Source organism: Tinamus guttatus, unplaced genomic scaffold, assembly GCF_059628265.1.
Source record: "Tinamus guttatus ecotype Peru unplaced genomic scaffold, ASM5962826v1 Tinamus_guttatus_pri_ptg000240l, whole genome shotgun sequence".
NCBI classification, from domain to species: domain Eukaryota; kingdom Metazoa; phylum Chordata; class Aves; order Tinamiformes; family Tinamidae; genus Tinamus; species Tinamus guttatus.
In genome coordinates this window covers 7,565,212-7,592,322 of record NW_028288774.1, presented here as the reverse complement: position 1 = coordinate 7,592,322, position 27,111 = coordinate 7,565,212, and the positions used below count along the sequence as shown (strand labels likewise).

The 27,111-nt window shown below is 39.0% G+C and overlaps 1 protein-coding gene across 1 annotated transcript in view; it reads left to right on the top strand.

The window, feature by feature from the left end:
• Window positions 1-27,111, top strand: part of GALNT18 (polypeptide N-acetylgalactosaminyltransferase 18) — a 191,670-nt gene that overhangs the window by 143,959 nt on the left and 20,600 nt on the right. Inside the window, 3 exon segments of the mRNA XM_088525819.1 lie at window positions 5,351-5,536; window positions 8,534-8,671; window positions 9,729-9,824. Of these exon segments, the coding sequence (XP_088381945.1) occupies window positions 5,351-5,536; window positions 8,534-8,671; window positions 9,729-9,824 (420 nt within the window).

Sequence of the window (27,111 nt, the reverse complement as noted above, 5' to 3'; positions counted from 1 at the left end):
CTTGTTTATACTACTTGAAGCTAAAGCATCAAGCTCATTATTCGCTATCTGTAAATGATTAATGATAATGGCAAGATTTTTAAAAACAAACAAAAAGTTTAAGTGAAGTGCAAGCAATCTCGATTCACAAATATTTGTTGTGTTAAATTGTTCCCAAAATATATGGATGTACTGGTGACTGTTTGGATCCATAGCAGTAATTAATTCATACTGACATTTTTTTTTCTTCAGGCCAATTTTAATGAGTTCTTCTAATTTTGGCTTTTGCAGTCTCCGCAGAAGCTAGAAAATGCTTCATTTTTTTGAGAAATCTCAACAAACCACTTAGGCTGCAAACAGAACTTCTAAATAATTAAGTGCAATGATAGTTTCAAACAAGGTCATAGTAGTTCTCTGAAAAAAATGCATGATGTGTAAATTTAACAGATGCAGTCTATGCTAATGAACTGCTCAACATCATGTAGGACTTATTTTTTTATTAGATTAAGAAACCATAACATGAAAAGAATACCCAGTGATTAAAGAGATATAAAATAAACCCTTCTAATGAAAAAGTGTTATATCATTTTATAATGAAGTATAAATTATATATTAGAAAGATCAGCTTCAGAATTGTAATTGTTTTGATTAAACCTGCAAATTCAAATACGTTTGAGTGCAATTGAAAAAGATTTAGTCAAGGGCAGGGTTATAAAAATAAGTAGAAATGGAGATCTTTTACTAATGAAATAGATTTTTCAGATGTGAATGGAATTTCCTTTTAAAAAATGACCTCCCGATTAATTTAGATGAATACAAGGAGCTGTCAGTCACCCTCTCTGCTCAGCTTGGAGCTTGTGCGGGTGCCGTCGCTACTGCCCTGGCCCAGAGAGCAAGGGGTAGCAGAGCGGTGGTGGGGTGTGGGCCTGGGCGCGTGCTGGAGGAATCACTGCTTCCTTGGCCTGCCCAGTGCCTGGGTCCTCTGCCCCTTAGCAGCAGGGAGGTTGCAGCTGGTGTGCTCTGCCACCACCTGTACTCTTTGCTCGCTTCTGGTCTTCCATTTCTCTGACTGTGTCTGTGTTGATTTTGCCTCTGTATTCAGGCTCTACCCTAGTTACATACATTTGCGTGATCATCATGGCTTAGGCTTGGTCCCTGGGGTGGATTGTGCTTGATGGTTCATACTGTGATCTTATACCAAATCCCTCTCATGGAAGCTGTCCAGGGAAGTCTCATGCTGTCTGTCTGTCTATCTCATTCCTCCTTCGTGAGCTTAGTAATTTATTCTTATTTTGTAAAGCCCGTACTAAGGAATCTCTGGTATCTGACTCCTCTCAGCCTGATGGGTTCCAGTGACAGGTGGCAAGGAACATGTTTTTTGATTTCAGGAAGTTACTGTCTGTGGCTGCTTTAGCCTTGCTGCACGTAAATTCACAGACATAGGGACACAGTTGTGGCTTATGTGTAAAATATATGTTCAGTAAATTAGTGGTAAGCAGTGCCTAGAGCTTTCCCACATTCTCCATGTAACTTGTAACAAGTTAAAATTTAAAAGAGAGACTCTTTCCTATGCTTTTTTTCAATGGACTCTGTATCCGTTTAATGTTCCTGTCATCTTCCACTTGCTTTCTCTAGTATAGGTCACGCACTCCACTGGTTTCGGTCTTTCAACTTCACAGGCGATAGAAATTGCCTTGCTGCTATTCCTGCTACTTTACACCTCTAAAAATTCTTCTGGAGCTCTACTCCTATTTTGATAGGGATGCAGGAACTCTGTCAAGAGACAGAAGCTTTCTAAGTCCTTGGGAGGGCTCTACCAAATGTATGAGCTCCCTGGAGAAGAGTAAACAGCTTGTTGTAAGGTACTGTTTGGAGGAGAGCATTGAGAGCCCTGAAGTAGATTCTGACAGCTCTTTGAAAGGCGACTCCAGTTTGTGTTCGCTAAAAGATTGTTTTTGCTAAGTAAACCAGCAGGAACCAAACCCGAAAGAAATTCCTCTGAAGAAAAGCAAGCAGGAAACACCTGCATTGCTGGGGTGCCTCCAGGGACTTTCAATATTCCCAAGGTATGCGCTCCCTCACCCTTGAAAACTTTGTGAGGATTCTGCCTTCAGGCAGAAAACAAACCAACAAAGCCCCCATTGGTATAGCTTTGCCATTTGTGCCTTTAGAGAATAAAATATGAATTTCCATTATTTCTTGTATTGTGGTTTTCAAATCGTGTATTATTTTGACAAGTGTAAACATATGCTTAGGTATTTGGCAGGAAAGTGATGCTATCATTAACAATTTCCAGTTCTTACACCATAGGTATAAAAATTTTCATGGCTGAAAGGAAAAGATGGTATATTTTGTTTAAAATGCAATTTAGGAAATGCATCCTTTCTTTTTCTTCTTTTGATTTATATAAGCAGATTGATCATTATTTCTCATTGCAGCAGTTTATTCAGAGATACAGTTTTATACTTAGAACCATTCTCTGTGGAAAAAACAAAATATTTTTGAAACTTTGAAAATCCTGCCATGATGCCTGCCTACCATTTTTTATCTTGACAACTGGCTTCCCCAGGAGCGCAGTGAAGGGTTTGGACAAAGAAGCTTTCTTGCCCTGCTGCAATGCGGTGCGCAAAGCCTCCCGGGTGACCAGCAGAGCGGGTCAGGACTGCACCCTCTGCCCTGACTCGCGAGAGCCTCTCCCCTCGCGCCGCGAGGGCTCCACGGGGCTTCGCAGCTGCAGCCAGGCTCGCGCCACTTGTTCAATGCTGTCACTGCAAGCTCGGTGCATGGTTAAACTTGAGCTGATTTCCTTATCTTCATATCACGTTTGTTTCTCATTTCTTTCTCCTGAAGACAATCATTAATGACTTATATTCTTCTTGCAATATGGAAGCTATTAGCATATACCTCTAGACCCATTTTGGAGTATCCTAGTCATGTTTTCATGGGTTGCTGGAGAGTTTGTCTTACAAATAACAGGATTTGTTTTAGAGGCTGTTCAGTATAAGCAGCCTGTTCCGCCAGCATCTGTGTTGACAGATCCATCTTAGCGTTAATTTTTAAGTGAATCCATGCTTCTTGAAGAGTAGTTAATTAGTTTTTAGAAACCAAACACAGATTGACATTGTCTGAGAGAAAAGGACTGGCCACAGATTTGATTAGTTGGAAATTACTTGGGTACTGATAATTATTGTTTCCAAACTACTGAAGATTTTGTCATCTTGGGATGTTTTTTTGGAAAATACATACAACTTCATTAAAAAGTCAAATTAGATTTTACTGATTACTGAATAAGTACTAAAATTACAGATGAGTTCACTCTCAAATTCAGATCCTGTAAATGTACTTGGCAATTCAGCTCATCATAGACAGTGAATCTTTTGGCTCAGCTTGTTGTGGAGACAGGATTCAGATCTCACTGAAATCCCTTTAGAAGATTTGGTGCTCACATGTCAGACTTGGATCAGGGCCATCCCTAGTGAAAATGAGCGGTGGGAGGACAGAGTAGCAGAGCATGCTGTTTGTGCATGGTGATCTTGTGGACTGTTTTATGTCCATCACTATATCGTTCTTGTTTTTCATGTTATGAGTTAGCAGTGTGCAGTGAATAACTGTGAAACAATTTTTAGCTAGATGTCGATGCTGTACTGAGAAAAGGCTTGGATTGCAGGCAGGCATTGTGCAAGCCCAGGCTGGTGATAGTTCATGTTTAATCTTCGTTAAGAAATGTAGCTGAATTAAATCTTCGAGAAACTAATATTTTTGTTAGCTCTTTAACCTGGATTGACCGCATTATCTGAGATTTAGAAAGAACACAGATGCTACTTTCAGCTAATTATTCATTCTTACGCCAGTTCTATTGCCCAGTATTTGTGATCATCATCAGTATTTTCATTCCCAATACTTGTGATCATCTTCTAAGATTTGTTCTCATAGTGGTTATGATTATTTACTCTTGCAAGATTCAAAATTTCTGAAACAGAGACATGCTGAAGTCTCTCCAGATCCATCTTGATTTTACGGTGGGTTCCTGGAATAGCTCATCTTGCAGAGAGCTCTGCACACCCGGGCTTGCTCTCATCACCCAGCATATGCTGCTTGCAATTAGGCAGCAGTTCAAAAGCGGCTTTGTAAACATCCTGAATCCATGCCATATCCTTCTGCTCTCAGGAGCTGCCAAATGCCTAAACGCTGTATTCAAGCCAGATGTCTAAATATATAAAATGAATGACTGAGCAAAGTGCCTCCATAGCAGAGCGTGTGCCTATAGGGTCGTCTGACCTGGAGGGCCTGAGTGCCGCTCCAGGTGTGACAGTCTGCCACGTGGGAGGGAGATCAGGGCAGGGCCTAGCAAAGCAGGGAGCAGCACCCTCACTCTCCTCCCGTGCTCTCTTGCTCTAGGATACCAGCTATCAGGAACCTCCATTAGCAGGAGCATACGGCAAAGCCCTTGCTTCTCAGCACAGCGAGGCTTTCTGAGATATGGAGGTATTTGTTTTACAGGATCAAACAGCTTGAACACATCTGGGTTTTACCTAAGCAGCATTCACTAAACTATTATGATTGTACTGTCTTGATGTTGTTTTGAAGTTTACATAATACAAGATGCACAGAGAACAGAGCTTCCATGTAAAGGAACTGAGCTACTTCACTGATTGTTGAGCCTGCTGAAGTGGTTTCTCTTTAGCTGGAAGCAGAAAGAGAAATCAGAAGTATAGTACTCAGGATGAACATTGTAGGCACTAGGTCAGCTGTGATGCTAGAAAAAAACCACACTTGAGAGGGTACAGTCACCTACATTATATACATATTATCACTTATAGTGGTAGTGTATGTTGAAATTGTTTGGAGAAATTGTTCACTAGAAAATCATATTATTTAGCACTCCTCAAAAGAAATAAATCTGGTTTCTTTCTGAGCTATGTTTAAAGCAAAGCATAAGATGCGTTTATTTTCCTGTTCTTCCTAAAGCCTGAAAGTTTGATGACCTTATACTGTCCATTAGCTTAATTTCCCTGTCATCAGAGACTAGTTCTGGATTCTGCACTGTCTGCAAGCTGTTAAAACTTGAATCCACATGCTGTTGTGTTGAGTGCCTTATACATTATTTTATTCATAATATCTTCTGATGGCTAAACGGATTGAGGAAAGTCTTGTTCATACGCTACTGTTAAGGTAGTAAATCTGTGGTAAGGTAAGTGTAAGGCAAGATAATAATTCTTTCAAAACTGTATAAAAAATCTCTATAGGTAAATAAACCTTGAGTTATTATTCTCATTCTTAACTTGGATAAATAAAAAGATTTCCATGTATTTACTGTCAGACAACAGTGGTGTGGGGAGCTTTGACTAGCAGGGTGTCTCCTTCTTTGTAGGTGTGGCAGTGTGGAGGAAGCGTTGAGGTTCTGCCGTGCTCCAGGATTGCCCACATTGAACGAGCCCATAAGCCATACACAGAAGACCTAACTGCTCACGTCCGGAGAAACGCGCTGCGGGTGGCTGAAGTCTGGATGGATGAATTTAAGAGCCATGTCTACATGGCATGGAACGTGCCCCAGGAGGTGAGTCACAAATACCGGCGCTTGCAGGCTTTGCCTTTGAACAATTGGGCTTTGGCTGCTATTCTGCAGTTTGATTTTCTGCAATGATTTATTCGTTTGTGCATGTATGTACGTAAGTATGTCTATACATACATATATATGTGTGTGTGTGTATATATATATTTAATTACATGTTACTCTAGAAATAATTCATTTATTTTCAATTTCCTTAAAAATGTATTTTTCATCAAAATGGATTTTCTTACTAAATTCATTTCCTGACAACCTCACTGATTATACTGCAAGGAGATTTTAAACTAGTAGTGGCAGGAATGTAAAAAAGAGAAACAGCATATCCATATTACACATTTTATTTAGAATTTAAATTTCTTACTAAGTCAGACTTGACTAAAATGCAGTTCTACCAAGGGCTAAGGGATGTGTGTATCTTTTGATACAAATGTGATTGTATCATTATTGAATAACTTCATACCAGAATAAGAGTGGCTGGTATATGCCATAACATTTTGCGGGAGTCTGGCTGCAGGTCCCTTTTGACGTGTTTCTCCAGTTCTTTTTTCCATAGGTGAGCCGTGTCTGGTTCCTTACACTGGAAAGATACTGCAGGATAAGAAACCCAAGAGTTCGATTTGGCAGCTGATTCTAGTTGCTCTTCATTTCTGTAGTCAGTAGCATTTAATCTATAAACTGCTGATAATAGCTCTGAGAAATCTGACTATGTCTTGTAGCTCTTTCTGGAAAATATTCCAAGATCTGCCTACAATAAGAGATTGGAAACCATGGCAGTAGATGAATTTGAGTTTTAATTTGCAGTGTGCAGTTCTCATCCTTATCATTATATCAAAAGCAATTATGCTAGTCTGAACAAATGGGTGATTTATTTTTCTTTTAAAAAATCTAAAATCACTGTTTTTGCTGCAATTTATGGTTCTAAAAGCAAAAAAAAAAAAAAAAAATTGCTTCTCTGTTGTTCAGTAAGGAAAAAGATAATAAGAAACCAAAGCCAGCTCGGAGTGTATGAATGTTGAAGTTACCTAGCTGCTTTCAGGAATTTCTTCCATCCCCTATGGTTAAAGCTAAATAATTGTGGCAGAATGGGGAAGTTGTCACTCCATTTTCAGGTTGAAAAAAAATATATATTAGCTGCATAATATACTATGAAAGTGCTGAGAAAAATTTCCTTTGTGGTCTGCTAATTTTTTATTGTTTGCTACTGGTTAAGTAAAACTGCCTTGAATATGCTGATATATCTGAAAAATGTAAGATTATAGTAAATTTTAAAACTGATTTATCAAACAAAGGAAATATAGATGAGGTTTCTTCAGGTCACCATGCCAACAAGATATTTGCATGGTAGATCTTGTGCTGCAAAAACTGATTTTTATTTGCAGGTTTGAAAAGGAGAAAAAAAAAAAAAGATTATTTTTCTCTTTTCAATGCAGAGTCTTTTTTTTTTCTTACCTCAAATTCACTAGTAATTGCACTGACCTGCATGAATAAATTGTAATGCAGATGATTTCTCTTCATCTCCACAAAGGCTATTGCTGTTGAACACTAGTACAGACTTCAAAAACTGGAGATGATGAAAAGGGTTAAATCAGCTTTTAATAGTGGTAGCCAATGAAATGTCTTTGTTTTAGGGAAAAATCTGTTACAAGATGTAGGTAAAGAGGGTAAGTGCCTTCATTTTTGTTTATGGCCATTGTTGAAAACAAAGGTACTTGTTTAAAACACCCTGGGAAATGGCTTAGTTTTCACACAACTTCTTCAGGCCTATGGAGCCTGAGCCTGACAGTTACGTGGTCGTTGCGGCAGGACGTGCTGAGGGCTCCCCTGTCAGATGGGAACCAGCACTTAGAGATGAGCCCATTCCAGTGTTGCACGCCCAACTTGAGTACCAGTCAGGAAATGCCTCCATACTAAGATATGCTTGTTTCAATTCAGTGCCAAATAAAGGCTTTGGGATGCAACAAGCGGTCATGGCTTCAGCAGCTCTGAGAACTAGACACCTCTAAAGCTATCCTCACAGAGCCAGGAGAATCGAGTGCTTCGGTGTTACTTTACAATCATGTATCTGCTGGCTGAGAGAACCTTTGGGGCATTTATGACTCAGTAAAGTCTGCGCTGTAAGTAGGTAGATGGCAAGATTTCCCAATGAAAGTGTATTTATCGTTGGTTTTGTTCTGAGGTAGAAGCGTTTGAGTACAATGTAGAGCAAATGGTCACATTTACTCCATTGAACAGCAGGCCACAGATTTGCACTTAGATGCCCTTTTAAAAACTTCTGCTGAAGAATTTTAATGTGATAAATTACTGATTTATATCCAGGAACTTTATGAAACTCACATTTTATGATCTGCAAAGAAGTGTGTCACATGAAATTAGGTTAGCTAGAACTGTAAAAGAGAATAAGATTAGGGGAGGTAAGATTCTGTAAATGCTTGTAACAAAAATACCAACTTCTCTTTTATGCTAGCCCAGAAATTTAATAAATGATATTTCAGGAAGGTTGAGTAGAGCAACTGCTCTTTGCAGTGAAGCAGCGAACCCAGACTCCCAAAACAGCCAGCAAGTGCAATGCACTAATGATTAGGCCACAGTGGGATGCCAACAATAAGGTTGTTTCCAGGGCAACTTGCTACCTACTGCCAATTACTTTTGCATTTGGAAAATGCCAGGAAATTAGAGAACAACAGTTATATTCATTGGAAACTAGATCTAAACTCTAATGAAGTCAACAGCGGTGTTTCCATTAACCAAAGCAGGCTTTGAATGAGACCCCACAATGTTGACCTGCATAACACATTGGTATAAATCATAGTTAAATAGAGCACTTAGAGAAAGTATATTGGTAATAGAATCACTTCACAACCAAAGGCTGGGAGTTACAGATGATTATCTATTAGTAGTGGCCAGAACAGTAGAGTCTCTGGGTGATAGGTTTACACAGAAATAGCTGACACGTTGTTGTGTTTTCCCGCGTTGTTCCATGTGCAGGACTCTGGGATTGATATTGGGGACATTTCTGAGAGGAGGGCGTTGAGGAAGAAGCTCCAGTGCAAGACCTTCAGGTGGTACCTTGTCAGTGTGTATCCAGAAATGAGAATGTATTCCGATACGGTTGCCTACGGGGTGGTAAGGTTCTTGCTTACATTTTTTTTTTAAACTGTGGGGGCAAATGTGTAATAACAATGCCTGGCTCCAAGTAAAATAATACCATAAACTCAAGGTGCCTTGTTCCGTTGTTTGACTGAGTAGTTGACAGAAGCTGCTGCGCAGCTGCAGTTCCTGCTGCGGGATTGTGTACATCATTCTCTTTCCTGTTTCTGTTTATTACCCCATAGCTTGCATTTGCTCATTTAAAACCATTGCTTTTGGGGGATGCATGCTTATTTAGATTATTCTAAACTGTTTCACTTACCTATCTATTGGATATCATATCCAATTTCAGAGCTACAGGAAGTAGTGTACTTGAGGTAGTTTCAAAAGTCAACTGCATACTGTTTGTGGCCAGAGAGGAGAATGATTTATGCCTACTTTAAGCACATAGATTTATCACCTCATTCTTTCTGAGCTAGGATTAGGTGTGAGGAAATGAAAAGTTCCACAGCCTTTTTACTTGTAGGGCTGACTTATTTAGAAAGATGACTATCATCAGTCAGGGTCAATGCCTGATATTTAATGTAAGTATTGTTCTCTAGAGTATAAGTAAGAGGTCTTTTTTGGTGTTAGGTGTATGGCTCTGCAATCTAATGGTCCAGGAGCTTGTTTATCTCTTAGATTCTTTGAGGCCCAGTTTGAGTTTTTAAAGGCTAATCAAAGTGTGTAAATTTGTCTCCTGTTTACCTTTAATGTTAAAAACAGAATTGGGGAATCTAGAACTTGCAGATTGCTTTGTTAGGAAGAAAGTATGCTAGAAGGTTGAGTTGGGACTAGTGGTTGATGGCTTGAGAACCAAAAGTTTGAGGACCGAGTTTCTCTCTCCTGGGCCTAGGGTAGGCTCCCAGGTCAAGTTGAGCAGTCAGGACTTTCCAGAACCCTATCCCTGCAAAACTTTTTCTGCAACAAGTATTGTTAGGTTTGTTAATTGCCTTGCTCAAATACACATGATTTTATTGCAAAGAAATGTAAGCAATTACACCGTATTTTTAGCCTAAGATGTATTTGATTTCTTCTTTGTGTTTCTTTTCAGCTGCAGAATTCCCTGAAAAGCGACTTGTGCCTTGATCAGGGGCCAGATACAGAGAATATTCCAATCGTGTACATCTGCCACGGAATGACACCGCAGGTCAGTTTGGGTGATAATCTCACGCTGTGCTGCTGCTCTTAGTAGACTGAGCAGGAGGAACCATTTTGTACCTGACATTTTATTTCTGCTACAATATCTCCTTATGGTGTTCAGTGGTTGTTTTATAGAAAGCTAGAACATTATTTCTGCCATAAGTTGAGAATCGTTGATATACTAAGTGCTTTGACAAAGATTTTTTCTATTAATATCAAAAAAATTTAAGAAATAAGAGGATGAGCACTAACCCAGATTTGTTGGTAAAAGCTTTCATTTCTGATCTTTAGCTGTGCATCTCATAAAAGAAACAATGCATTTTAACCAATTTTATATACATATGTACAGTTTATTTATACATAATCTGAAGCAACAATTTTTATTTATGCATTCAGTTTCATAGATCTGAACTATACCACCATCTGCTTTGCACAGTACAGTTGTGCCAAAATCTAAGCCTGTTCTTGTCCAATTCCTTCTTTTAAAGCTCCATTTTTCTTTCTCTGGTGTTGTCCTGTTACTTCAGTACGTGCAAAAGACTCCAAATCTTTCCCTTTCTTCACACAACAGCTACATTTATTAATTTGTCAAACAAGGGGGTGAAGACACAGCATTATCCTCAAGTGGATTACAGTAAATATTGTAATGCAAATCTTGACAATAAAAGTAGTATCTTACACGGTGCAGAACATGGTAGTCAAAGACAGATGTGACAATTACCTGATAAGTTGCAAGAGCAAAAATGCCCTAAAGAAAACATCTATGTGGGAGTGATTGGAGACACTGAAAAATCCATCTAATTTGAATGTGTTTTTTCTCTGCTCTAATTATATTTTATATTTCCTTGTTGAAAAGGGCAATGTTACTCTTTACTTAAATACATTCCAGAATGTCGTTTTGGTATTATCAGTTAGATGATTTGGCCATACAGCAAAGGAGAATCTTGGTAATACCTCAGAAATAAACACAAAGCAGAAAGGTAATACTGCTCTCAGTAGCTCGGTATCTTGCTGAGCTGGAAATACGAATTTGATGAAATGCTAGGTGTGATTCTTACCTGCCTGTTGCCCGTTCTATGCTGTGTTTTGCACCAACTTCCTGCCTGGAGCACCTTGCATGTGGAAAGATTTGTACGCTAGTCCTCGATGTTGACTGTGGAACGACCATCGTCCTTTGTCCCAGCAGCGAGCCCGAGCCCTGGCCTTCATCTTCTGAGAGGCAACCAGAGTTGTCTTCTGGCATTGCATCTGGGAGAACACCACGCTACAGGCACGCTTGTAAATTCAAATCAGAAATTTTAATAATAATTAAGAGGCAAACAGCAACAACAGAGAGTCACTTCAGTTAGCACAGTTCAGTATTCACCATATGCAGAACAATTTTTGAATGTCAGCTGAAGTTCTGTTTAAACGAGATAGTGGCAAATAAAGGAAAAGGGGCAAGGGAAATGTTTGTTGACAGGATTCTGCTCCTTTTACACTGACAATGTTAATTCCATCTCCTTCCTATTACAAATGATTTAATTATTTTGTGAACAATTATATAGTTAAAAAGCAAAAAATGCCCATATGTGAGCAAGATCCCAATAATGAAGGAAAACTTTATTTAAAAGAGCAGTACACTTTTTTCTGTGTTAGGGATTATGTTAGAAACAGAGAAAAAAACAGTAAAATCCATTCAGCATAGTTCTAGAAATTTCCATTGTGAACATATAATCTCTGGGTTAAGCACAGCTGCAGCCATTTCCGTTTTCTCTTGTTTATCGAAAATATTTTAATAAATCTTCCAATCTTAGTGAATTTACTAGTTCACATGAAAGATACTAGTAAGATGCACATTTTAATCTCAAGGTAATAGTGATTAAAAGCTATGCAACGGGGACTATTTGCACCACCCAGGATTTGTCCGAGGATTCAGGGCTGCTTGTGTAACTGAGTTTCAGTGACGCTTTTAGCTCTAGTTCAAATCTTTCCTGTTACAGCTTCCACCACTCACAGTTTTAGAGATGGCGCACGTGCTGCAGGCATGAGGTGCCTTCATATATCTGGCTGCCAGGAGCAATCCTCTCATTTGCAGCTTAACTTGCTGTTCTTAGTTATTGCTTTAGCCTCTCTTTCTGAAATGGGTTTGCCAAACCCGTAGTCTGTCTTCTTGGGAAATGGTTAAAATGAGCTGTTGACACCAGGTTAATAGTTACAAAATTGTAAATATGGTTACTATTTTCTTTTTCGCATGTTGCATCCAGCATAATTTAGGTCAACAGAAAGGGAACTGTATACATATTTAGGTCAACAGAAAGGGAACTATATGTTTGCAGACAGTCTGGAATCAGTCCAGGACATCATGCATAGCTTCATAAGGAAAGGTAATAAAATAAAATAAAATAAAATAAAATAAAATAAAATAAAATAAAATAAAATAAAATAAAATAAAATAAAATAAAATAAAGGCAAGGAACTGTCCTCAAATACTGCAATGAAATGATGGCAAATAATTTTCCCTGAACAGCTTCAGTTTAATTTTAATGTAGCATCAGAATTAGTAATGGTTAGACTCGTTTCTGATGTTCCCTAGCCTGGCACTAAACCACTCCATATATCTACTGTAACAAACATTAGCAAATTCGTATTTCATTCCTGCAAGTATCTCAGAACATTTTACAACCTTTAATTTAGCAACCTCAAATAATACTGTGTTTATTTTATAGTACTGTTCTATAAATAAAGGGATTGAGGCAAACCTTACATGTGGTTGAATAGTAGGATTGAACGGAAAATCAGAAAACAATCTGTCCATATTCTTAGTCCATGGATAATACCAGTGAGAAACAAGTTTCCACAGCAGGGAATTTGGTTTGGCCTAAAAAGACAGAGCACATTTGCGAAACTGGAATCCAGGACTTCCATCTATTCGTCTTTTCTTCCTGCCTTCAATGGGGCTCTCCCAGGGTAGCTGTGTTTTGTCCTTGTCCCCAGAAGCCTGGACTTGCCAGGAATCAAGGTACCATCCGCTGCAGTGAGGCCTCATGAATTTAAAGGATCATTAATAACTTTAACTCTAGGGTGTTTTTTTTTTTTTTAAGAAATGCTGCTGATGCGCGTTCTGGTGTGTGAGCAGGCCTGTGATATTGAAGGCAGTGTGTCACCTGCATTAAGTGTCCTCCTAAATGGCAATTGGGAAGATTCTTTGCTGGGAATAAAGCACGTTATTAGAAACTTTATAATTAAAATGTGGTAATTGCTATCAGTCAAGGAAGTATTATTTTAAATTCACATTTACCTTGATAAGTGCTTGAGGGGGAAAACGAGCAGTTGTGTGTTCCCTTGTTCCAATAGCTTCTGACTCTTGCATACTTCAATTTATAAGCAGGTAAATCAGGAACCTTCTCAGGGATGTACAGGTCAGTATAAGCAGATGAGTGCTGAGGAGTTTCAAGTTGAGGACCAGTGTCAGAAGACTGAATTGGAAGGTACTAGAGAAGTGTAGGCTAAAAGCAACAGAGCTTCGTAACTTCTTGTATCACTGCAAGTTCGCACAACTGACACTTGGAAGCAAATGTTTGCAGCCCTGTCTGGTGTGAATTATCCCATTTCCACTGAAGGTGATGAAGGGAACTGTGCTAATGAGAGCGATGACAGTTTTCACTGTGTGAGGCTCTCACCTACAAGATGAACGTTGTAGTCTAAGCACAGTCCATGAAATACTACAAACAGCTAATGAGAATTCTCATGAACTTCAAAAAGGTAATTAGTCATGTATTAATCATGAATGTTCTTTTTTTAAAATGTTAAAGCATATTCATAAAAACTTTTTTTTGACTGTGATTTCTTTGGTATGTGGTTCTTCATGGATAGATATTTGTTAATTGGAAATGAGAATATTTATACATAGGTAAAGTGGTTACCACTAAAGGCATTTGTATTTCAAATTACACAATTGATCACATGCCAGAACCACCATATATTTTATTAGTGCAACTTGCAAACAACCCAGAAGAGGGAACAGTTCATAGGTGATCTTCATCAAATCAGCAGTGTTTGGGGACCTGAAAAAATTAAAATCTCTTGATAGATAGCCAAGAAAAAGAAATGCAAATAATAATTATTAATTTTCAATGAATGGAATAGAAATGCTGAAGTAACACTGATGCGATCTTGGATAATTGTGATCTTAAGAACATGGGAATCTTGAAAAGGAGTTCTAACAAAGCCTTACTTTTAAAAAGGCTGTTTCAGTATTAAACATTTCCCTAAAATTCCTTTGTCCAGTTAAATTCACACTGATATAACAATATACTTTGTATGAATGTGCTTTAAGAGAATTTGGAAGCAGAAGCATCTTAGTAGTGGCTTTCTGTGTATGTGCAGTAATGTGTCCTCATAGCATAATCCACCCCATTACAAGGAGGATTTAACAGATAAACTGTGATTACATCTTTTATGACAGTTCAGACTTTGCATGATACCTGTTTGCTTAAAAAAAAAAGGAAAAGCTGAACACTGCCTGCAGAGCTCCACAATACTGCTGAAATGCTTTAGATAAGGGAATGTCTGAAGTTAAGAACAGCATATAGCTGTGACGACTCAATCCCTAGCAGGTTTATGGGTGAATGCACACTTTTTTCATATACCGAAAATCAATCTTACAGTGAAATAATTATTATTCTAGCCCCAGAGCACAGCATTCCTAAGAAAAAATAGGAAATACATATATTTCAGGAAAAAAAAAAAGAGGTCTTTTGTTACTTAGGACTGTGTTCCTAAATATGTGCCTAAGTGTGAGCGTTGCAAAGCAAGGCTGTATGTAGGAAACCTGTGCAACAGAAGTGCAACAGCCCTGCAAGAGCTGCCACTGCCAGTGCTCTCGTGTCAGTGCTTGCAGGGACTAATGAAGAACAAGCCCAAACCTGCTGCTCTGGTTTAGCAACCGACTCTTCAAACTTGCAACTTCACTGCCCTAAAGATGAGATGTGTACAGTGAATTTTTTGAGGGAATCTTTTTTAAAAAATGAAACACAGCAGCTGTTTTAGCCACCCTCAATCAAATGCAGATTGAGGGGTGATACAAACTGTCTTCCAGGTAAATGTGATGCATATGTTCAACATCTGTGTATGAGACATTTTGATCTCACGTCTGGGTGTGACCTGTTAACGCATTGGCTTCAAGCTAGCAAAGAGCTCATTTATGATAATTATTGCATTCATACAGATTGTATTTGGACATGCACATTGTCTGTTTTACAGAAACTGAATTGTACAAAGTAACCCATTTCTGGTCCAAACACTTTGCAGTGTAAAGTTACACTGTGCAGCAAACAGATCTTGCCTCTCTCTGTACAGGCAAAGCAAGTACTGCCCTGTGGACGTGGGCAAGGCAGCAGCACGAGCCCGCTGGTCACAGAAGGGGCGCTGGTGCCCGGCCTCAGCCGGCACCTCCCAGGTGCTGGGGCCACTCCAGGCCCTCGGCTGCTCGTTTTGTCTGCTCCACTAGGCTGACTGGGGCGGGGGGAGCTATTCTGGGTTAGAAGAAAGATCTTCTACGCTCATCATTTTGTAAGTAACTGAATAGGCACTGGTGCTTGTGTTTGATAAATTTGGTGTATAACTTTGTGCATGCCTGTGGCAGTTCAGAGAACTGATCGCTTTGAACAGAAACTCCAACCATAGTAATATGAAATAGTTGACAGATGTATCAATGTATTCTTGGGGAAATGGTTTTCTGTTGAAAAAATTATTTTCTTTCTTCAGACAGGATGGAATGGAATTAAAAAATGTACAAATTTCATTAGATGCTTTTGAAATCTCTACCTTTTCCTGTTGTAGAGGATCACTGCTGAAGGTGATTGTAGTAGCGCCAAAAAGAGTAGTACTACAGGCTATAAGCTGAAATGAGTTCTCTGATTAACATAGTAATCTTGACATTAGGGTTCTAGGAACTGAGGTAACGTTTAAGAAGATTGCAAAGAGTAGATCCATTCTTTTGAGTGTTACCAGTATTTAGTACCAGAAGGAAGAGCATTAAGAACTTGAATAGCTTGGAGGCTTACAGACAAGAAGCCTCTAAAAAACAACATTCTTCTATGAATGTTGGAAGTAATCAGAGAAATCAATAAGCATCTTACTGCCTGAGAAATGACTGCCTGTTTTACACAGGTGGATGCAACAGAATAGTCAAAGATAACTAGATCTGTGCCACAGATTGTGTGTTTTAATAAGCAAATGAAAAACAAAACCAAAATCTAGAAGAAGTAAGAGCAGTTGTCCAGTAACATCCTATAGGCCACCTCACTCTTTAATCCAAAGAAGAGGGAAATGCAGGTCTCAGAAAGGGCAGGCGTTCTGTTAAAACAGACAGACTATTGAATGTTGCACAGTAGAGGTACTGGTGCAAATTTACAGGTATTCCAAGATGATTTGGAAAAATACAGAGGTTTATGTTGACCTTTAATGACAGACTGCAAATGCTCATCAGACCTGCTCATCAGACACTGGGAGGGAACTCAGAAAATGATACTGTATGGTTTGAAAGTATTCAGTTAAAATTATTTTCCTAAATTAAAATTTTCATAGAGGTAACAGAAACTGCAACTGGCAAAATCCTCATGTGATTTACTTGGACTTGGCTTTCATCACATTACTGCAGAAAAGAATAGTGCATCAGCACAAAAGAGTAGTAAGCAGGTTTCTGGAGTGCCCAGGGGACAATAGGCAATGCCAGCACATGGAAGCTGTAGGTTGAATAAATTAGTACCTCTGGAGTTCCCCCAGCAGCTTGAGGGGGCAGGGCACAGCTCACAGATCTGTGGGTGTTTTTTTTTTTTTTTCCCTTCCCCCTGGAGAAAAATTAAGTTTGTTACTGTGCATTACGGAACTTTCTTCCCAGACTGTTTTGTCTTACTCCTTAAGTAATTGTTTGGTGTATCATGTTATCATCATTTTGCATGTTTTCTGCACCATTTTAATTTCTGTACTTGCCTCCCAGTCCATTGGTTATCTGCTTTATTTTGAATTCTGTTGCATTTCTTTATGACTAATTCCTGTTTCATCATCATTAGCAACTTTGTTATATTATCCACTTGATATGTCTGTAGTGGTATGTTTGCTGTTGCCTTGATTTGACTGGGAACAATTTATGCAGCATTTTGTTGAATAGATGAAGCTGATCCAGGGAAAGATGTTAAGCAGAATAGCAAAGAATTTGTTTTTCAGACTATTTTTATCTACCATAAAATTAATGTCTTGTATTCGTATTCTTTAAAGACTGAAATAATGCCTACCATATCTATCATGGCTATGTCTTTGAGAACTTTATTCCTCTATGAAGTAGATTGCCCAGAGTAATTATGGTAAAAAAAGCTGCACTGAAAGGTTCTAAGCTGTTGTGAGCATGTGAATGGCTGAATGCCAAACAATTTAAAATTATCAGAACATTTCGAGTTTCTCATGTAGTCTTGTAATTTAGAAGAGATTAAAAGTTGTTGGCCTGGATATTAGTTCCAAAGTGTTCTCATTTGGGAAATAAAAATCCAGATGTTTTCAGGTGATTTTGTTGTTGCTATGTGGTTCCTGCTGACAGGAATGAAGGACGGCTACAGAGGGAGCAGGTACCTTCAGAAGTGAATTGCACCTCGTAGCTGGGCATCGGGATATGTGTGCTCCAAAGGCCATCGGCTGTGCGGCGAGGCAGGGTGGCACCTCCCGGAGGTGCTCAGGCATTGGGACACAGGGTGGTACTTGCACCCTGCTGGGAGCTGGTTAGCAGGGCACGGGGATGCTCGCTTTTCCCCATGGTGTAACTGGCTTTCCTTCACGTGCACGTGCAGTTTTGATGTCCTCACAAAATTACTCATTGGGCCCTGGAAACACTGGAATATTGTGGTCAGCAGCACAGCATCTCCTGTCCACACACACACATGGCTGCCTCTGACCTTGGATGTGTTGTGACTGCTGAGGAAGCAGAATTTTCTCTTCAGGTAGGGAGGAGCTACTGTAGATGAAGTTAACTAGTAAAATGCATGTTCCATCTTACGTGGTTATATTGCAGACAGTTCAGTGGTACTTTGCGAGTGTCTTTTTTCTTTTTATAAAAGTGCCCGAAGTCACTATCCTGAGGCGGCATACCTCCAATGCACCGATATTCTGGGTACTATTTCAGTGCTGAGTTGAATTAATTTTTAGAAATGAAAAGAGCAATTAATTTCCCATTTTCTATTAACACTCTTTTCTACAAAGTGGAACAGGTCTGAAAATTTACATAATTCAGTTGATTGCAATCTCAAAAATACTTAGTAGAATAAAACATGAAGGACAAGACTTACCTCTTCTAAGTTGAAAATGTTTTTAATTAAACACATTTGAATAAGTAAGACTGCCATGTTGAGTACCTGCAGCATCTCGTAACCTAATACTAGCTGAGCATTTCACATTTGGTTAAGTGCATTAATTTGAAATGGATCAGAGATATAGGTCTGCATATTATGTAGCAATTAGTAGCGTTATCCACATTTTAAAGGTGTCTCTTCCCATGGCAAATAGGTATTTCAATCTGTAGTTTTTAAAACCAATTGTCGCTTACAATATAAATCCAGCATAAAACCAGCATAGTTACAGGAACACATAGGCAGCACTTGGCAATTAATTTTGTAGTACTGTTGGTTGTTGTCAATTTAAATATTCTTTCAACTGATGTTGCATTATTGCATTTGCTACATCAAAATTAAAACTCCAAAGGTCATATTTTTTTTCTCAATTCTTCAAAAGATTTGATTAACTGATAAGGTAGTTAATACAATAGATGGAAGATCCACTCTAGTAATTTCTTTGGCATAAGTCATAGTTTTATTATGTCATTCCATTAGTTGAAGTCATTCACTGGCTCATTTAGAATTCATGGTGCAAACCTGATCCCCATGAAAGCACACATAACCCTCCATGTGATGACATGAGCTGTGTTAGCTTCACAGGATTCATTTGAATCCTGATCAGCTCTTCCTTTTCTGTCTAGTGTTGTTCACCATTTGCAGTTCTTCCTGTTTATACAAAATATTTATGGAATGTTTTGAAATAAAATAAGAATTTATTTCTGCATATAAATTCTTCATCGAGTATTTACTAGTACGTCTGAAAAAATCAGCATTGATTTGTCCATCAAAGAGTTGTGTCAATTATTAAAGTTAGCAATTAAAAAAGCGCTTAGCCATTATTGACTTCAGTCTAAACCTGTTTATACATAAACCAAACAGAAGTACTTTCTCAGAAAGAAAATACAGGGCATTAGACACTGCCTTAATTAGGCACTGTCTGTTCCAGTAACTAAAGGCTAGGTATTAAAGTTGTTTGGATACAAATTACAAACTAGGACACTGACCATTGGCTTTCATCATTGCAAGAAGCAGTGAATGAAACTGCTGAAATCATCAAAGTTGATACCATTCTGGAAGCTGTAATTTAATGAAATACACGTGACTGGACTCTGTGGTAAGCAGACAGAAGCCAGGTGCCTTGTGGCAAATGAACAATCACAATGAACTACAATGGTCACAATGAATGACAAAACCTAATGATCCTCTTTGACTGAGAAATCTAACATGTCAACTAACTAGCATTCACAGCAAGCACTACTTTGAAATTTTGCTTTAATTCAGAATATAAAGAGAAAACACCAGTTGTTACAGTAACCAGAACAGTGATACACATTTTCTTTACCTTATGGCTTTAAATTTTTTTAAATGACTTACCTTCGTGTGTGATTAGAAGGATAATACAGGGACAGCTGCCATGTCAAATCTGTCTGCTCAGTTGCTTGTCCATAAGGGCAAAATGCATTTAGGTTGTTCAGATGTTACTGCACTATTAACTTTGTTCAGCAGGGAACTGGGCTGATTTGGAACACTGAAGCTTTGTTGCTCTTACAGTGGTCAAGATTCCTATTGTTGAAATAGAAGTTATTGAATACCATTGCATTGGTTTCATTTACACAACTCATCAAATATACACTCTCTCCTGTCAGTAACCATGAATTTTAAGAATTTTTGAAGTGGTCAAGTTGCTTTTCTCTCACTTTTTTTAGTCTAGCGTAATTCACAAGAGTATGTTTGCATAAGGATAGACTCGGAGAATTGGGACCTCATTGAATACTCAAGGCATTTTTAAATAAGAATTGTGAAGTGGGGCACATGTTACTCTGCCAGATGTGCAGTGTGTACCCGGTTAGTACTCTGAAGTAGTTAATCACCTACTTCCAGGGGGGGACATGCTGAAAATTTAACTGTTTGCTGCAAAATGCCTATTTCTGTCTTCCAGACAGATTTTTAATATCCTGTATGGCCTGTTTTCAAATCAAGTTACATTTGCCTAATACAGATGGCCCTTCCTAACCACATATAAATCACGTGAAGGATGATGCTAATATCAGACATACTAGCTGACATGATACTACAAAAAGGAAAAACATTCTGTAAGAAGAGTAGCAGACTGGATCTTTATTTCTCTTCAGCTTCCTTGATAGTCATCAAACTTCTCTCCTAAAAATATATTCCCTCTTTTTTATTCAAGCAGTCGTTTCATATGATCCTTCCCCTCCCTTCAACTTGGTTGCTCTCCAACTGTTTGCAGTTGTGCATTTGCAGACAGGAGACAATTTCTCGAGATAGCTTTATCACTCTGTTCTGGTGGTGCAAAGCAGATGTAAAGCCAGCAGGAAAAGATTCCCCTCTATGGGGCACTGAGATAATTCTCTTCCTGTACCCAATAATACCAAGGATTTGACTTGGATTCACCTCCCCTTGATATGAAAACAAGTAGTTCTGCATAGGTTCAGATTGTTTTTCTGGTATGTTTTCAAAATGTTTTTATTTCTCTCAATGACTAGAAATCTGAAATTATAATATCTGCATCCAGGTAGATGTAGATATTATGGGCAGACTCTGTTCAATGCCTTTTCAGCATCCAGATGCATTAGTCTGGTTCAGTGTGTCTTGTGTAGCCTGCTGCTGTCTGAGCAGTCCTCAATCGTTTCCCAAGTTGTACTTCGAATGCTGCAGCGATTACATCTCCTGGCATCTGCTTTTAGGGCTGATGCAGTTTAGTTCATAAAGTAAGAGCTATGTTGCATTCATGCAGATGCAGTTTAGTTCATAAAGTAAGAGCTATGTTGCATTCATGCAGACCTTGAGATTTTATCTGGAATTCCCAACAAGTTTAGTAGTGGGTTTTTCAACTGTCCAGGTTTCCTTTCTGCTGTGAGTCTGACAAGTCACTGTGAGGGAGTGATACCTGAGTTTCTGTGACAGATTGCTCTCTTGTGATTCTGCTTAGGAGAATGACAACAGTGTTGTCCAAAGAGAGCATCCAGAAGGAATATAACTTTTTAATTCAAAATGGAAAAGAAAATGCAGTTCTGCCCTCCAGATGCATACTGTACAGATGGATCTGACTGAAAGTCTGACATTTTACTTGAATCTGGCTGTGTTTGGGGAGAAAGCTAAGTATAATTAATGTGGTTTGAAGTTAAATCTAGCTCTGCAAATGTTCTTTTGACTTTTTCGTTAAGCTTAATTCATGAGCTACTTATGCAATGAGACGATCTAACATACTATGTACAATAGTAAACCCCACTTTGGTGGAATTGTAACCTGTTCTGTATAGAAAAACCTCCCTTTTGCTGTAAACCCAGCTGGGGCCATGACGCTCTTGCCACCAAAAAGCCAGATTTTCAAAACCTGCAGTAGGAGCCTTTGCTGACCCTAAGTTCTGTAGTCATCTACTACAAGGGGTACATCAGAAATTGAGGACATGACTGCTGGTTCAACAAGTTACACCAGCTGTCTGGTCTCAAACCTTGGCCTGTGGAAAGCAGAGGACACGAATATAGACATGTTTCCTTGATAAGCATCTGTGCAGGACTCCGGGCCTTGGGATGGCTGGCTAGGACTCAGGTGGGGCTACCTGAGTGGCTCAGGGGGTTGGGCCCATGGCCCTTGGCAGTGCCTAAGCATGGTGCCCTTCTGGCCTGGGCACTGGCAGCTGCCCCTCGGGAGCGGAGAAGCAAGCAGGGAACAAGTAATTCCCCAAACGCTCTTTCTCCCAGGAATGCCCCTGCACCCTATGCTCCCAGGGAAAGTCTGGTTCTGGAGTGCCCATGCAATGATATCTATCCTAGCTTTGGGGAGAATCAGCATGCAAATCACTACATAGAATATAACTGTAATCTTTCTTATGATGTTATTCATATGCAAGTTAGGAAGCTGCTACAAGCAGTAATTGTTGCCATTTCAGAACTACGGAAATGATGGAGAATGAATTTACTTGTGGGAATGGTCAAACAACTGTATTACGTATCCTGCAAAATATTCAGTGATTTTTGATTATGACTGACTCGTGCAGTTTTTGTATTCGTTCCAAGGAATGGAAGGTTTTTTCTTTGTCTGTGTCCTGCAGATACCTTTATAGGATCATCTACTTCAAATAAAAAAAATGAAGGCCCACAGACAGGGAGAAAATATACAGAAAGGTCTGAGACATAATCTGCCCTTTGTCATGGAGGCTTGTCCTCAGAGTCTAGTGATAGCACAGCAGCCTGAAGCTCAGCTTTTTTGCTGGAAGTTTGTCTGTTTTACCTAAAGGTCATTTAAACAATGAGTTTCTGAGGGTTTTGATTTTACTTTGTTGTCTTATCCACCTGATAATCCTTATGGAAAACTTGAAACTATTCTGAGTCTTCTCTACTTGGCCTATGGAGACCTTTAAGGTCTGAGTTTGTATGTGAGCCTGAAACGTATGACTGTAAACTCCCAAAGTCAAACCATAATAAATGAAAGCCGTGGGAAATGTATCAGTGTTTGCACAATTAAACAACATGTCTTTCTGTAACATCATGGTATATACTGTTCCTTTTTTTGCCAAGCTTTAAAGCATGACCAAGCTTGACCATGACTTTAAAGCAATGGGCACAATACGAAGTTGTCACTGTTCTTAGTTGGAGGAGGAACGAAGCTCACTACACAAAGCAGAGGAAGGCTTTCCACAGAGCTAAGACCGTTGAACTGCCATTAATGTCCTGTTTGACATGAAAGTGATTTTCTGCTTTTTAATAGCCTGGCTTGTTTCTAATCTAGGAAGTCTTTTTAATGTCTGCCAAACATGGTAAAAGAAATATTTATGTATGGTTCTGTCTCCTTCATTTCCATCTGTGCTTTAAAAAATGGTGTTAACCTAGAAGTACAAAAAATGTTGAACATCTATTGGATGATGTTGTTCTTGGCCATTTTCTTGGGCATACGAGGAGCATAAGAAAGGAGGGATGTTTGGGATGTGAAACACACTTGGTATTCCAGCCTGAGACACATCTTGCTTTTCGTTGGCGAGCTTTGTGATCTTGGCATTTTCTTCATGAACAGCGAGACAAAATCAGTGCTGTACTTTTTTGCATGAGGTTGCAGACTCTTCATTTAAATTCTAGATGCTGACTTGTTTCCGAGAGTCATTTAGTGTCACTCTCAAGAGAGTAGCACCACTACTTCAGTAGTCAGGAAAAGTACTTGTTCAAAAATCAGATGTATCTGTTAGCTACATAAAATTCTCCACTTGCCTTGGATGATTTAAAAATATTGCAACAAATAACTTACTTTTGTTAGAATACAGCTGGGTCTGATAAAATTTTACAAGTCTCTGTCAGTCTCTACATGGTATTATAGGCTAATAGTAAAGATTAACAAATCAGTTGAAGTGATAGTGCTCCTTGAAATACATCCTCTAGAGCTAAGGAATAATGCCTTTACTCTTTGTAGGCTAGTGTGTTTGAGGATTTGTTGTCATTTTAATGCTGTCCATTTAAACATCGTAAATCTCTTCAGCTTCATGGGCTTAACTTTTTTTAGGTTAGTAAGTGCTACAGTGGATGTTGGGTAACTTTCCTTGTTTTCTCAAAGGGATCAAATGCCGCAAAGTCCAATTTGCTCCTCTCCCCCATCCACTGAATAGCCATGGCAAAGGCCCTCATCTGTCAAAACAACTAAGGACAAACTCCATGTGAAATGTACATGAAACCTTGACCTTTTATACGAACAAAGGAAAGCTCAACTGTTAGTGACAGAACTGACCAACAAAAATAAATGTTTGCTCTTTGTTTTTTATTGTTAGGTATATTAATACCCAAACTAACTTCTCCTCCATTAATATGCTGTTGTAAAAAGTTGGTCATTAAGTTATATTATTTACAGAAATCACAGCACTGTCATCAGACTGCTTAAAAAGTAGAATTATGTAAACAGAATAAGGATGTTCTTTGTGTGCTTTCAGCAACAACTAACAAAGCTCTCTAAAAAGATGTTTTGATGCATAGTTTCCACAACAGCTTCACGTGTCTGAACAGAGTGATTCTGCTCTGCATGAATTTGCTACCTTGTACAAATAGCGCTTTCTGGTGGATGCTATTCCTCAGTCACTAGTTGGGTTTCTACGGGAAGCCTTTCCTGTACGAACAGTACAGAGAAAACACTTGATTGAAATCTTAGTGATCTATTTGTTTGTATTATTCACAATTAACCTGAATTCAATGGAGAGCTGAGTTCATGCATTCAGTTGTGCTTATGTAACAAGAAATGCTGAAATAAAAAGTCAGGGACAATACAAATGGACATAACTATATCTGGACTTACTGTAATCCACTAGATTGCTGTAACTGGAGTTATACTTACATATGAGGTTGTGGAGTCTCCTTCTCTGGAGATCTTCAAAACCCGCTTGGATGCAGTCCTGTGCCACCTGCTCTAGGTGACCCTGCGTGTGCAGGGGGGTTGGACTAGATGATCTCTAGAGGTCCCTTCCAACCTTAAGCATTCTATGATTCTATGATATGAATCTGCTCTGAGACTTTCAATCTAATAGGTTAACTTATTATTCCAGTTTCATAACAATCAGCAACTTCATGGATTCATTTGGAGAAAAACGTGGTTCAAAAATGGAATAAAGTAGCAGTGAATGAGGTTTCAGTTATGCCAAAAGCAGAGTAGCAAATAAACACTGGTGTTGGTGAGCATTAAGTTTGCTCATTATAAATGCACAGTCATGTGCCAGTCTCCAGCGTGACTTCAACTGGGAATGTTGCCATAAGGATTACAAATGGCTTTCAGCTTTGAAAATCAGTGTGTATTGCTTTAAACTTTCGGTGGGGAGTTGGCAATTTATCTTTCAGCTAATCATTCTGTGTTAAGCTGAACATCTTACTGTAACTTTCTGCTACATGATAAGCCAGCTCCTATGAATAATTTACTGCAACTGGCAACCCACGTCAGCTCTTAAGTCTTCATCAACTCTGGTGGCTTTTCAAAGTTTAATATTAAACTTAGAACCAAAATACCATTGCACTTAAAAGTCAGATTTCAGTGTCAGTTGTAATGGGTATCATGATATGGCCTTTAAGGACAAAATTCTCATGTACAGAAACTCCACATTGCTATGAGGACCAGGCAATGTATTTGTGTCCAGATAAACTGTTCTTTGAACTCCCTTTGTACTCAGAAGCATTGGGGTGTTTTGTGCAGATTCTATCTTGTGGTCATGTTAGGAATATTCCTACCATGAGAAAAAAAAATGTTAGCTGAATTGCCTGGCACTTTCATTACTCTTCTGGCAAGTGTTAGTGCTATGATGCCACTGTAGCTACTTGATGTGACCATCCCATCCAAGTTGTCATTTGAGCTTTGCAGTAAGTCTGTCACAGAATTGCAGTTAGGAATTTTCTAGAAATGACAGCAGCAACTTTTCAGCTTGCTGGTTGCCAGTTGGCCTGGCTGATCAATACTAGTGAACACTCTGGCTATGTTGGGCCTCATGATCTTCTTGAAGCAACTGACGGGGATATTTTTCCCCACCTGCCTCCATGCTCAGTCACTGTAAGCAAAAATAACCGAATCTCCTCAAATGAGTCACATTAGGGAGGAAGAACCTGCTAGACACATATGCTAGATTCAGTGTGCGTTGTATCAGCTGTAACCTTTCATTAATCACTCCTTGCTTCTGCTTTTGAGAGTCCTTAACGAGATCTGCTCTTTTGCCTCTTCGCCATGTTCAGTGTTAGTTTCTGGCTACTTGCATGAAGTATGCATGTGTTAACCATAGAGTATTAGCTTAGTGGAGAATGAATTCTGTGGTGCTTAGAAGACTGTTAACGGAGGCAAAATTTCCAAGTTACAGCAGAAAGAACTTGGCTAGGACATGACCTTTTTTGGACCTTTTTTGTATCTAAGCAAATTCTGTTTCTAGTAGGAAAAAAAAAAAAAGAAAAAGCGAGAGACTTAGAATATTAAAGGAAGGAAAAAAAAAAAAAAAAAACCCTACCAGTCCAGTAATTGTCACTATCAAGATTCCTTGAGAACTCTGGGAAATGTAGCTCTCAACTACCATTTGTGTTCTAGTCTTTTAGCTGTCCTTTTTCTCCCTCTTTAGAACAAGTACCAAGTATGCTGTGAGTAAATCTCACTCCTTAGGAAACATGTTACTGGTTGTAAAAATGTGATATCAAACTCAGTTTGATTGTCTCACATTTTGTCTATGAATAATCAAAAAAATTGTAAGATAGAGCAAGCAGGAAATGAAACAATGGTCTAAGATACAACACTTCTAGGTAAAAAGATCAAGAAACCTAAGGAGTTACTGGCCCATTAATTGCAATATGGAAGTTTTACAGAAACATTCATACGGAAACATTCTCAGGACATCTGCAAAAAAACTGCAGAAGGCAGGTGATTAGTAATGAGGCTGTTCTTTGAGAACAGAAGGCAGTCTGAAAGAGAAGCCTTGTGGCAGAGACTGTCAAACTTTGAGGGTAATTGATACTTTTAAGACCCACATATGTAGGCTTTTGTTGTTTTAATCCTTTTCTCTGCGTGCGGCAAACTTTTATAGATTAACACCGTATTTTGTTTTGAACAAATTCTTTTGCATTAATCTGCTGCCAGCCCTAGACTTCCAGGGGAAGTTTCTTGAGGAGGCTGAATGCCTGGCCTGGCCTGGCCTGCTTTGCTGGCCAGGTGAGAAGGCAGCTGGTAGCAGCCTTCAGAGGTTTTTGCAGCTGTGCATGAAGTGCACATGTTCACCCTGGAGAAACACCTGGCGGGAGTGTGGCTGAAGGGTATGTGGATGTGCCTAGGACACAGGTGGTATTTTAACCCTGAGCCTTCGCTGCTCACAAATCCTGCGTATGGTTTTGCAGATTTTATAATTGACAGTCATGATGAATCCTTGCAGTTCCACCTGCTGAGGAGACACGGCCTTGTGTCTAATCTAGTTTTTTG